This window comes from Microcebus murinus, chromosome 3, assembly GCF_040939455.1.
Source record: "Microcebus murinus isolate Inina chromosome 3, M.murinus_Inina_mat1.0, whole genome shotgun sequence".
NCBI classification, from domain to species: domain Eukaryota; kingdom Metazoa; phylum Chordata; class Mammalia; order Primates; family Cheirogaleidae; genus Microcebus; species Microcebus murinus.
The window spans coordinates 73,985,865-73,997,940 of record NC_134106.1 but is presented as its reverse complement, the minus strand read 5'-3'; the positions used below and the strand labels follow the sequence as shown (position 1 = coordinate 73,997,940).

Below are 12,076 nucleotides of genomic sequence, written 5' to 3'. Positions count from 1 at the left end.
CTTTCACTTGTAAAATGAATAAGTTCTGGGGAATCTAATGAACAACATAGTGCCCATATTTAATGACGCTGTGCTGCTTACTTGAAATTTGATAAGAGTAAATATTAAATGTCCTGACTACACATGTGTGCACACACAGTGTGTAACTGTGGGTGGTGATTGCTGTTTTTATTAATTTGATTGTGGTAATCATCACACAGTGTTATATTTGTGTATATTCAAGGTATTATACACTTTGAGTACATATAATTTTTTTTTCTTTTTTTTTTTTTTTTTTGAGACAGAGTCTCGCTTTGTTGCCTAGGCTAGAGTGAGTGCCATGGCGTCAGCTTAGCTCACAGCAACCTCAAACACCTGGGCTCAAGCAATCCTGCTGCCTCAGCCTCCCAAGTAGCTGGGACTACAGGCATGTGCCACCATGCCCGGCTAATTTTTTCTATATATATTAGTTGGCCAATTAGTTTCTTTCTATTTATAGTAGAGACGGGGTCTCGCTCTTGCTCAGGCTGGTTTCGAACTCCTGACCTCGAGCAATCCGCCCGCCTCGGCCTCCCAGAGAGCTAGGATTACAGGCGTGAGCCACCGCGCCCGGCCAGTACATATAATTTTGATCAATTAAGTATTTAAAAAATTTTTTAAATTACACCTGAAAAAAACATTTCGCAGTGGGAAACCTACTTTCTATTACGTTCCATTTTTTTCAAACTGCAAGAGCATGTATTTATGTTATTGCTTATGAGGATGGAGGTTGGCTTGACTTGGGCATGGGTCTTGGAAGTCTTCTGGTTCAGGCTACCATACCACTCCCCTCAGGGTCTCTAGCTACAGCCACCTGGCCTCTGTTTGAGCACTCTGTGACAGTGCCTGGCTTCACAAGGCAGCATGTTGCATTCTTGTTTAACCCCTATGATTAAGCAATTTATCCTTATACTTGAGCTAAAAAATCAGCCTTTAGTTGTGGCCGTGTATATTATACCTAGAAAAACAACATTTCAGCCCATCAAAATGTCTAGTCATTTATTCTTTTGTATCAATTGATGTAGTATGTCTTAGCAATCTTTGCCTAAGGCTGAAATAAACTTAAGTTCATAGCTTCAGTTACTTTATATTAATTTTTCTCAAAACAGATTTTGTACCCAAGAGGACATTTGGCAAGATCTAGAAACATTTTTGATTGCCAATCTTGGCTAAACTTAGTGATTTGGTTCTAATGTATATCTAAGAGAATAAAATAGTTCAGAAAAAAAATGATTGAGGCAATTATTATATTACTGAGTTTCTGATTTTTTGCTTTTTGTTTCAATAGGAGTTTCAATGCACTGTGTGAGGGAAGAACATTCCGCGGTTAATATGAACCTTCACTACTTGGAAAATGGCACAGTTACGGTGAACTTTATCTACCGGAAAGAACTGTTTTTTCTTCCTTTGGGATTTGCACTTAAGGTGTGACTTAATGAATATATTTCTTTTGTTAGGAAGGGATTGAGTGGAGGTAGTACCCTATTCAGATTGGGTGGGTTCTCGTTAAAGTACATGCTATACTATTTGTCTACTGCTCTCTAACAGATTACCTCAAAGTTCAGTAGCTTAAAGCATCAATAAACATTTGTCCGACAGTTTCCGTGGGTCAGAAATTTGGGAGTGGTTTGGCAGCCAGCTGTGCCTGGGGTCTTAGGAGGGTGCAATGAGATGTCAGTCAGAGCTGCAGTCATTTTGAATACTTGACCAGGGCCAGAGAATCCACTTGAAAGGGGGCTCCCTCACAGGGCTGATGAGTCAGTGCTAACTGTTGGCAGGAGGTCTCATGGAGTTCCTGTCCACATAGACCTCTCCATAGGCTGCTTGAGGCAGCTATCTTTCCCTGACATAGTTTGCAGAGAGAACAGGGTGGAAGATGCAGTGTTTCTTATAACTTGGCCTTGGGGGTCTCATGTCATCTTTTCTGCCATATCCTCTTGGTCATACAGGCCAGCCCCAATTCGGTGTGGGAGGAGATGGTACACTTCTGTGAACAGCAGGAGGCTGAGACCACTGGGGGGCCACCTTGGTGTCTGGCTGGCAAATAAGGAATGCTTTGTTTTGGAGAGCTTCCTTTGATTCAGCAATAGTGGAGTGCTAATTTTTCTTGGGTATGAAAAAATCAGAGGAGAAAATTATTGCTAAATGAATAAAATATTATAGTTATTATTTGTGAGCATGAAAAAGAAAACCTTTTATTTTCTGTTCTAGGCACTTGTCAACTTTTCCGATTATCAGATTTTTCAAGAGCTCATTAAAGGAAAAGAGGATGACTCTTTCTTTAGGAACTCTGTTTCTCAGATGTTAAGGATTGTAACAGAAGAGGGCTGTTCCACACAAAAACAGGTCCTTAACTATCTAGGTGAATGCTTCAGAGTAAAACTCAATCTTCCCGACTGGTACCCAAATGAACAAGCTGCAGAGTTCCTGCTTAAGTATGTGCGCTTTGCTTACATTGTTTTTTGCAGGGGTGGTGGGGCGTCAGTGGTGCTTTGTATTGACTGCAGTTTGGGCTGGCAAATCATGTGTGACTCAGAATGAACCTGGGGGTAGAATTCTGGTCCTGGCCAGTGGAGGCTACCTTTGTTTCTGTGGCCATCCTCGCCTTTCTCTCTTTTTATGGTCGTTTTTTAAAGTTCACTTGTACTTTTTAACTTTTATTTTGAAATAACTTCAAAATTCAGGAATAATGTTCAAATAGTATAATACATTAGACACATATATACTGACTCGTAGTATTTTATTTATTACTTTCTCTGTACACAGGTATACATTTTTCTTTCGTAGCTTTTGAAAGTTGCAGTTGCACACATGTCCCTTTATTTCCCCAAGGCAAGGACATTGTCTTATATAACCACTGTATAGTTATAAAGGAGCCAGCTCTAGACCAGCAGTGTCCAATATGTAGGCACAAGCCACATGTTGAGCACTTCACATGTGGCCAGTGTGGCTGAGAAGCTGAATTCAGAATTTTATTTAATTTCATTAATAATCAAAGTTAGCTGCATGTGGCTGCTTGCTCTCAGTTTGACCAGCACAGCTCTAGACCTTGCTACTATGTTCTGTTCTTTTGCTAATGTTGCCAGTAAAAGTGAAAAGCAGTTTTTCCAAGTAAAGGATTTTATTCTAAGCATGAATTTGGGACCTTGGTTAGTAGGGCATTAAGTAATACTAGCAACTGAATTGTCTTAAGCTTTTTCTTTCTGTTTGACAGTCAGTGCATCTGTATCCACTTGAAATCCAATACTGAAAAGTTTTATATGCTTTGTCTCATGACACGGAAGCTCTTTGCATTAGCCAAAGGAGAGTGCATGGAGGACAATCCTGACAGTATAGTGAATCAAGAAGTCCTTACACCTGGTCAGCTCTTCCTTATGTTTCTGAAGGTAAATACATGCAGCCTCCCCCTCTGCCAGTGGTGCCACGTGTGGAATGGTGTGATTGTATCAAGCGGTGTTGTTTTTAGCATGTTTTGATTTCTGGTTTTGGCACTTTTCATGATCTCCTTTTGTTTGTTCATTTATCAATAAGGGAATAAAAAATTGTAGCTTATACCAGGTTTGGAAATTTGTTTAATATTTTTATATAGTTGAAAGACCACATCAAATCTTGGTTATAGCTTTAACCCTTTGCACTCGGATGTTGAGTGTAGATAATGTCGAGTGGATAATGAGAAAAAATTCTCATTTTTTTCTTATCTTTCTCATTTTTCCTCATTTCAAATGAGGATAATGAGAAAAAAGCAAGCTAGTGCAAAGGGTTAATGGTAAAAAGTAAATGGCCTACATACCATTGATCTGAATTAGTCACAGATTCTATATTTGCGAATTCACCTACTGGTTAAACTTTATTTGTAATCCAAATATTAATACTCATGTTTTTGTGGTTATTCAGAGACATGAGCAGAGCAGTGAAAAATCTTGAGTTCTGATGCCTGCTACCAGTGAGGTCAGGCAAGGCAGGGCTCTGCTATCTTGTGTCAGCCCTGATGCTGTAAACAAGGGTCCTTTTTAAGGTCTGTTTAGTGTGATGTTTTTCACTTTTTGTGCTTTTTATTCATGATTTTTGCTCTTTAGAATAGCCCCAGGTATAGTGCTAAGTGCTGTCTAGTGTTTCTAAATGTAAGAAGGCTGTGCTGTGCCTGAGAGTTCCATGTTAATGAATTAACAACATATACCTAATAAGTTCTCTTTCTTTTTTTTTTTGAGACAAAGTTTCACTGTGCCACTTGGGATACAGTGCCATGGCATCAGCTTAGCTCACAGCAACATCAAACTCCTGGGCTCAAGTGATCCTCCTGCCTTCCAAGTAGCTGGGACTATAGGCATGTGCCACCACACCTGGCTAATTTTTCTGTTTTTAGTGGAGACAGGTGTTGCTCTTGCTCAGGCTGGTCTCGAACTCCTGACCTCAAGCGATCCTCCCGCCTCAGCCTCCCAGAGTGCTAGGATTACAGGTGTGAGCCACTGTGCCCAGCTAATAACTTGTCTTTCAATAGAAACACAAATCAAAGTTATGTATTGATCGGCTGACTACAATGTTACGAGCAGAGACTTGCAGGAATCCAGCCCTGTGTTTCCCCTAGGAGTGAGGGTTCAGTATTCAGTAAGACATAATTCAGTAAGACATAACTACTATAAATGCTGACAATTAATTGTAAATATATATATAGAGAGAGAGAAAGAGACTTAGCATTACACAAAAATGATTTCATAAGAATGTTGATTTGGTGGCATTTTATGTTTTGCATTTTATCTAAAAAGCATTTAATATAAGAGGTAATGTAGTGGGAAGGTAGAGAAAGCTGAAGTAAAGATCTCCTAATTCCTTATCTAATTAGTAATTCTTAATTAATACTGAAAACTAATAATTTTTGTTTCTGTCTGCTCTATCCATAAAATTAGATTGGAAAATTTCAGCAGCCTAGTATTTCCCTAGCAAAAAATGAAATCAGACAGCAGAAGTTTTCTGTTATTGGTAGCCTGTTGAGTAAAGGCTAAGTTGCATTTCCCACCTACTTAAACTAAGCATGGTGGGTTCATTGTATCCCACACTGTTAGGAGTAATATGTCTTTAGTAGCAAGGCATTACTAAGGCGACCTGTTTTAGCAACAGGGAAATGGGAATATTAGGACTTTTTCAGAGAATTCATTGCTTAAGAGTGTTTAATTCCTTACCAGCTATGTTTAAGTTGTAAACTTGTAAGTTTGGAACACAGTCTTCAGAGGATACATGACCATGACATAAGATAAATTACAGACTTTTAAATTCACATTTTATTTACATTGAAATAAGCCCTATATGTCTTTCTCCACTCATGGAAACTGACCCATTCCTTTCTCTTTAAAATGTATTTTCACTTTATATAGCTTCCTTCTTCACTTTTACTTTGTATAGAAATTCAGACTGTTAATAAGGACAAATAAAGAGTCCTATTTGTGGGAAAAATTTTAAAAAGAAAGAAGTTATACGAAGTTGATATTTCTTGCCAGAAGTAACGGCCCTATTTTCTGTATTATTTGTAGACTATTCAGGTCTTGCTTTTTAAATCTAAATGAGGAAGTGTAGACATAGTCATGAGAAAAGACAAGGGAAATAGAGAAATCAGTATTATATCCAGGATTTCTTTTTTTTTTTTGAGACAGAGTCTCACTCTGTTGCCCGGGCTAGAGTGCCGTGGCGTCAGCCTCACTCACAGCAACCTCAAACTCCTGGGCTTAAGCAATCCTTCTGCCTCAGCCTCCTGAGTAGCTGGGATTACAGGCACATGCCACTATGCCCGGCTAATTTTTTCTATGTATTTGTAGTTGGCCAATTAATTTCTTTCTATTTTTAGGCCGGGCGAGGTGGCTCACGCCTGTAGTCCTAGCTCTCTGGGAGGCTGAGGCGGGCGGATTGCTCGAGGTCAGGAGTTCGAAACCAGCCTGAGCAAGAGCGAGACCCCACCTCTACTATAAATAGAAGGAAATTAATTGGCCAACTAAAAAAATATATACAAAAAATCAGCCGGGCATGGTGGCGCATGTCTGTAGTCCCAGCTACTTGGGAGGATGAGGCAGGAGGATCGCTTGAGCCCAGGAGTTTGAGGTTGCTGTGAGCTAGGCTAATGCCATGGCACTCACTCTAGCCTGGGCAACAAATCGAGACTCTGTATCAAAAAAAAAAAAAAATTTCTTTCTATTTTTAGTAGAGACGGGGTCTCTCTCTTGCTCAGGCTGGTTTTGAACTCCTGACCTTGAGCGGTCCTCCCTCCTCAGCCTCCCAGAGTGCTAGGATTACAGGCGTGAGCCACTGTGCCCAGCCTATCCAGGATTTCTGATTCTGTCTTGACTGTGAAGCTGAAGTGTTCAACATATACCTGATAAAAAAGCTTATGACACTGGCAGGTGTAGGCTTAACAGAGGAATGGAAAACACCAACAAGCAGAAGTGGAACAACAGTGCCAGGCTCTTCCATTGAAACTTACTCTTTTAGGTTCACTTGATAAAAGACCAAACCTACACTGACACCCTTGTTTGGTGAGCTCACAGTTCTCGCTCACTCTCTGGTAGTTCCCTCATCTGTACAGTACAGATATTTACTAGTCTACTTAAAAGTCATACTAGGGAAAAGTCTGTTTTGAGATTCATTGTAGAATTTTATAAAGTTCCCCCTATTCCTCCCAGAAAGTTATTCCTTTAAAGTACTGATAACTCGGTATAACTGGATCCACAGTGACACTAAATGCTGTGTCTAAAATGACTGTAAAATTACTTGAGAGTGCCAGTACCAGATAGTAGGCAGAAATGAAATGTGGTACTTTGGTGCTATCTTCTGGAAGAAGAGATAGGTAGGTCTTTAAAGTGTGAGAGTTCAAGCAGTGATTATTTCATCAGCTGGATTAGCAATGGCTAATATATTCAATCAGAGGCCTGTGGGCAGAGATACCCAGTGATTAAATGGCCTATGCATGTCTTCCAGCTTTTCCTCCAAATATCAGATATAAGGGAAAACCTACTTAAAACATTCCCTCAGGGATTTTCAGTGGTTTCTGACTCACCCATAGGAAGCTCTGACTTGTTTTTATTTTCTTTCCTTTTATTTTTAGTTGATATGTACATATTTGTACATATTTAAGGAATACAGAGTGGTCTATTGATGCATATATGCAATGTATAATAATCAGATCAGGGTAATTAGCATATTCATTAGCTCAGACATTTATCATTCTGTTTTTGTGTTACGAACATTCGGAATCCTCCTAGCTTTTTGAAAATGCATAATAAATTATAGTAATCCATGTTTACCCCACAATACTGCAGAACACTGGAACTCATTCTTTCTATCTAGTTGTAATTTTGGAATTACAGACATCTTTAGCCACTACCCTGACTGTCATCAGCATAAATTGGGACCCTGTGGTTGGTGTAATTAGTTCTGAGGGCTACTTAACAACAGTGAGGAAATGGGCACTATTAAAGAGCTGCCCTTTCTACACTCTTATGACAGACAAGGTGGACACTGTTCATGGTTTCTGTGTGGTGTCTCCTCTCTGCCGTAGGCAGTGTCAGTTCATCTTTTCAGATTAGTGCAATTTTATACAGTCAGCCCTGGGTATCCGCAAGTTCCGCCTCCATGGATCCAGCCAACCTCAGATTGAAAATATTCAGGAAATAAAAACACAATAAAAATGCACATATTATAAAAAAATGCAGTATAACAACTATTTACTTAGCATTTACATTGCATTAGATATTATAAATAATCTAAAGATGATTTAAAGTATGTGGAGCATATGTGTAGGTTATATGCAAATACTAAGCCATTTCCTATAGAGACTTAAGCATCTCTGGGTTTTGATATCCATGGAGGTCCTGGAACCAGTCCCTCACAGAGGGACAGTTGTCCAAGGGACAACTGTTCTCTTACAGCTTTCACCATAGGAAGGCTTCTTAGAGGTCTCCTGCTCAGTTCTGCTGCTTGTACGATGTATCCAGGTTGCATACATGTGTTCCCATCACTTATCTGTAATGCTAGCTTCAAAAAGCACTAGAGGCCGGGCGCAGTGGCTTACACCTGTAATCCTAGCACTATGGGAGGCCGAGGTGGGCGGATCGCTCGAGGTCAGGATTTCAAGACCAGCCTGAGCAAGAGCGAGACCCTGTCTCTACTAAAAAAAATAGAGATTAATTGACCAACTAAAAAATATATATATATACAAAAAAAAATGAGCCAGGCATGTTGGTGCATGCCTGTATTCCCAGCTATTCGGGAGGCTGAGGCAGTAGGATCTCTTGAGCCCAAGAGATTGAGGTTGCTGTGAGCTAGGCTGACGCCACGGTACTCACTCTAGCCTGGGCAACAAAGTGAGACTTTGTCTCAAACAAACAAACAAACAAAGCACTAGAGACCAGGTATGGTGGCTCACACCTATAATCCTAGCACTCTGGGAGGCCAAGGCAGGAGGATTGCTTCAGCTCAGGAGTTTGAGACCAGCCTGAGCAAGGGCAAGACCCCATCTCTACTGAAAATAGAAAAATAGGCCTAGTGTCATGGCACACACCTGTAGTCCCAGCTACTCAGGAGGCTGAGGAAAGAGGATATTTTGAGACCAAGAGTTTGAGGTCACAGTGAGCTACAATGATGCCTCTGCACTCTACCCAAGATGACAGAGGCAGACTCTGTCTCAACAAAATTAAAAGTGCTAGAACTAAAAAAAGCATGAGTTGGCAGTAAGACCTGACCTGAATGAACAGGTTTTTTTGTAACTTTTATTATCCTACTTATTAATAGTTTGTGTGCTTTACTTTCGATTACACTTGATCACATTTGATTATAAGTCTACCTCATTCTCCATCATGGGTGTTAGGTAGTACATGATTTATGTACCTGTTTCTTTTCTAAAGTCTGAAAAATTCTTAATACTGACATGTATTTGGCCTAAAACTTTTCAGTGGTTCTGTAATGTGCTGCTTCCTGAAGAAAAGTTTGTTGTGAAATTTCAACATAGATTGAGAGGGTCAGTTTATGGTGTGTTCCCAATAAATGCTAGTTCTTTGCCTCTGCAAGACTTTAATAAGAGACAATAGGCAGACCTTTAACAAAGGAGAGAGTTGAGCTCCTTATTCTCCTAGCCTTCTCCAATCTCAGGGTACAGATCTGTTTCTTGTCTCTGTGGCTTCCTTTCTTCTTTTTTTTTTTGGTCTTCTACTTCATTTCCATTATGTTTCAGATTTTATAGGGGAAGAAAGTATCAATCTTTCCTATTAGTTCATCAGCTATCTTGGATGTTGGATCTAATTTGGGGACTTTGAGCTCTTGGTTTTACTTCTTAGGAACATGGGGCTACTGCTTTTGTCTCAAAGCTTTTGCTTTTTTCTGGGATTGAAGCTGTTCCAACTGCTGGACAAGAGCATTTAAATTAAAAACTTCTAAGGCCAAAGCAAATAAATTCGATTCTTTCCCTTAATGTGGGTTATCTAAAGCAGTGGTCTGCCCCCATCCCACCCTCCAAGGGACATTTGGCAATGTCTGGAGACATTTTTGGTTGTCACAACTTCAGTGGCAGGTGCTACTGGCATCCATTGGGTAAAGGCCCTCATAAGAAAGGACTCTCCAACCAAAATGTTAATAGGGCTGAGGTTAAGAAACCCTGTCCTAGAGGAACTTGCTTATCTATTCTGTCATAAGAAATGCCACACGTATAGTACTATGTGTACAGACAGCTGTAGAAAAGCTGTCTTTCAGGGTTGTGATTTAGATGTTTTCCATGTCAGGTATATAAATTTGTGGACTATTGTTAAGGATCGTACAGGTTACATGTGAATAAATATGAAATTTGTGATAATTAAAATGGATGCTATTTTAAATTGAAATTATTTTATTTCAGGAAAAAATGGAATCTTGGTTAGTGTCTATTAAAATAGCTTTTGATAAGAAGGCTCAGAAGACCAATGTGTCCGTGAACACGGATAATTTGATGAAGATTTTTAGTCTGGGAAGTGAGCTCACAAAACCATTTGAATACCTTTTTGCTACTGGGAATCTGCGTTCTAAAACAGGTGAAATTAAATAGACTGGCTTCATTTTAGTTGTGTTTTTCAATTTATTTCCTTACAATTTACATGACCCTGAGAGATTCTTTTTAAAAGTAAATTCCTCATTTTCACTAAAGACAGATTTCATGTTGTGGTAAATTTTGACTATATATCAGTCTGAAGTCTGTATAGCTTAAATCTAATTCTAATAACCAAATATATTTCCTGTGCCTCCTGGAAAATGCCAAACCACTTAGATCTCTGAGGAAGAGTTACCTCACAGGATGTCCGGAAGAGTCGCTATACGTGCCCATCCCTAAACCAGTTACCTTAGAATGATCTGGAAAACTTAAAAGCAAAAAGTGGTAATTGGGACCCCAGAAATCTGCATTTTTTTAATAGTTACTACTGATGCAGATTCCTTTGTTAGCATGCTATCACATGCTTGTATATCATCCAGGCCTTCCAGATGAATTTAAATACTTGCTATTTTATTACTCATTTAATGTTCTCTCATGTAGACGGTAGTGGTGGAGGAGATAGGGAACCACTTGGGGCTAATATGATTTGTGAAACACGGGATTTTTTTTTGCTAGTTTTTGTGAACTCCACTTATTAGAACTAGGAGAAGTTATAAATTTGGCTCGTTTTTTGAGTAACCTTTGTTTTATTAAGGTCTTGGCTTCCTGCAAGATTCTGGACTTTGTGTTGTAGCTGACAAGCTGAACTTCATACGGTATCTCTCCCATTTCCGCTGTGTGCACAGAGGGGCTGATTTTGCCAAGATGAGGACCACCACAGTACGCAGGCTGCTGCCAGAGTCCTGGGGCTTCCTTTGTCCCGTGCACACCCCAGACGGGGAGCCCTGTGGGCTGATGAACCACTTAACTGCTGTGTGTGAGGTTGTCACACAGTTTGTGTATACAACACCTATTCCAGCTTTGCTGTGCAACCTGGGTATGTATGATCAGCAGTCTTGTTTGGTTATATGGGTTTTGTTTTGTTTTGTTTTGTTTTGTTTTGAGACAGAGTCTCGCTTTGTTGCCCAGGCTAGAGTGAGTGCCGTTGCGTCAGCCTAGCTCACAGCAACCTCAAACTCCTGGGCTCAAGCGATCCTCCTGCCTCAGCCTCCCGAGTAGCTGGGACTACAGGCATGCGCCACCATGCCCAGCTAATTTTTTGTATATATATTAGCTGGCCAATTAATTTCTTTCTATTTATAGTAGAGACAGGGTCTTGCTCTTGCTCAGGCTGGTTTTGAACTTCTGACCTTGAGCAATCCGCCCGCCTCGGCCTCCCAGAGTGCTAGGATTACAGGCATGAGCCACCTCACCCGGCCGGTTATATGGTTTTTAACAGCTGCAAACCGTAAGTTCGTTTCCTTTGGGGATTCAGCAGAGAATTCCTGCAAGAATTTTTTTTCACTTTTCTGTGTAGGAGTTGGGCTGCTTTCTTGGGTTCTCTACAGAAGGTTTCAAATCCATTCTTTGAAAATGAAAACGGGAAGAATTCAATGTTACAGGTGTTTTGTTTTTCTCTTTCAAAAAACAAAACCAAAAAACGATGCCAAAGTATTTGCAGTAGACCAGCAATTAATATTGGAAATATAGAAGCTGTTGTGTAACCTTCTGGGTCACTCTCCTTGCATCTCTTGGTGCGCCTTTGCATCTGTAAGTAGAAAACAATGTTTACAGGTTTGTAGGAAAACAGTTTAAAAGGGGGTTGTCAGGCCAGGCGCGGTGGCTCATGCCTGTAATCCTAACACTCTGGGAGGCCGAGGCAGGCGGATTGCTCAAGGTCAGGAGTTCAAAACCAGCCTGAGCCAGAACGAGACCCCGTCTCTACTATAAATAGAAAGAAATTAATTGGCCAACTAATATATATAGAAAAAATTAGCCGGGCATGGTGGCGCATGCCTGTAGTCCCAGCTACTTGGGAGACTGAGGCAGAAGGATTGCTTGAGCCCAGGAGTTTGAGGTTGCTGTGAGCTAGGCTGACGCCCTGGCACTCGCTCTAACCCAGGCAACAAAGCAAGACTCTGT

The 12,076-nt window shown here is 40.3% G+C and overlaps 1 protein-coding gene across 2 annotated transcripts in view; it reads left to right on the top strand.

Moving 5' to 3' along the window:
* POLR1B (RNA polymerase I subunit B) overlaps positions 1-12,076 on the top strand; it is a 29,156-nt gene that overhangs the window by 5,074 nt on the left and 12,006 nt on the right. For both annotated transcript variants that reach the window (XM_012742820.3, XM_012742821.3), the window contains exons 5-9: positions 1,307-1,443; positions 2,230-2,453; positions 3,233-3,404; positions 9,887-10,058; positions 10,710-10,991. In XM_012742820.3, the coding sequence (XP_012598274.1) occupies positions 1,307-1,443; positions 2,230-2,453; positions 3,233-3,404; positions 9,887-10,058; positions 10,710-10,991 (987 nt within the window). The remainder of the gene's footprint in view (positions 1-1,306; positions 1,444-2,229; positions 2,454-3,232; positions 3,405-9,886; positions 10,059-10,709; positions 10,992-12,076) is intronic.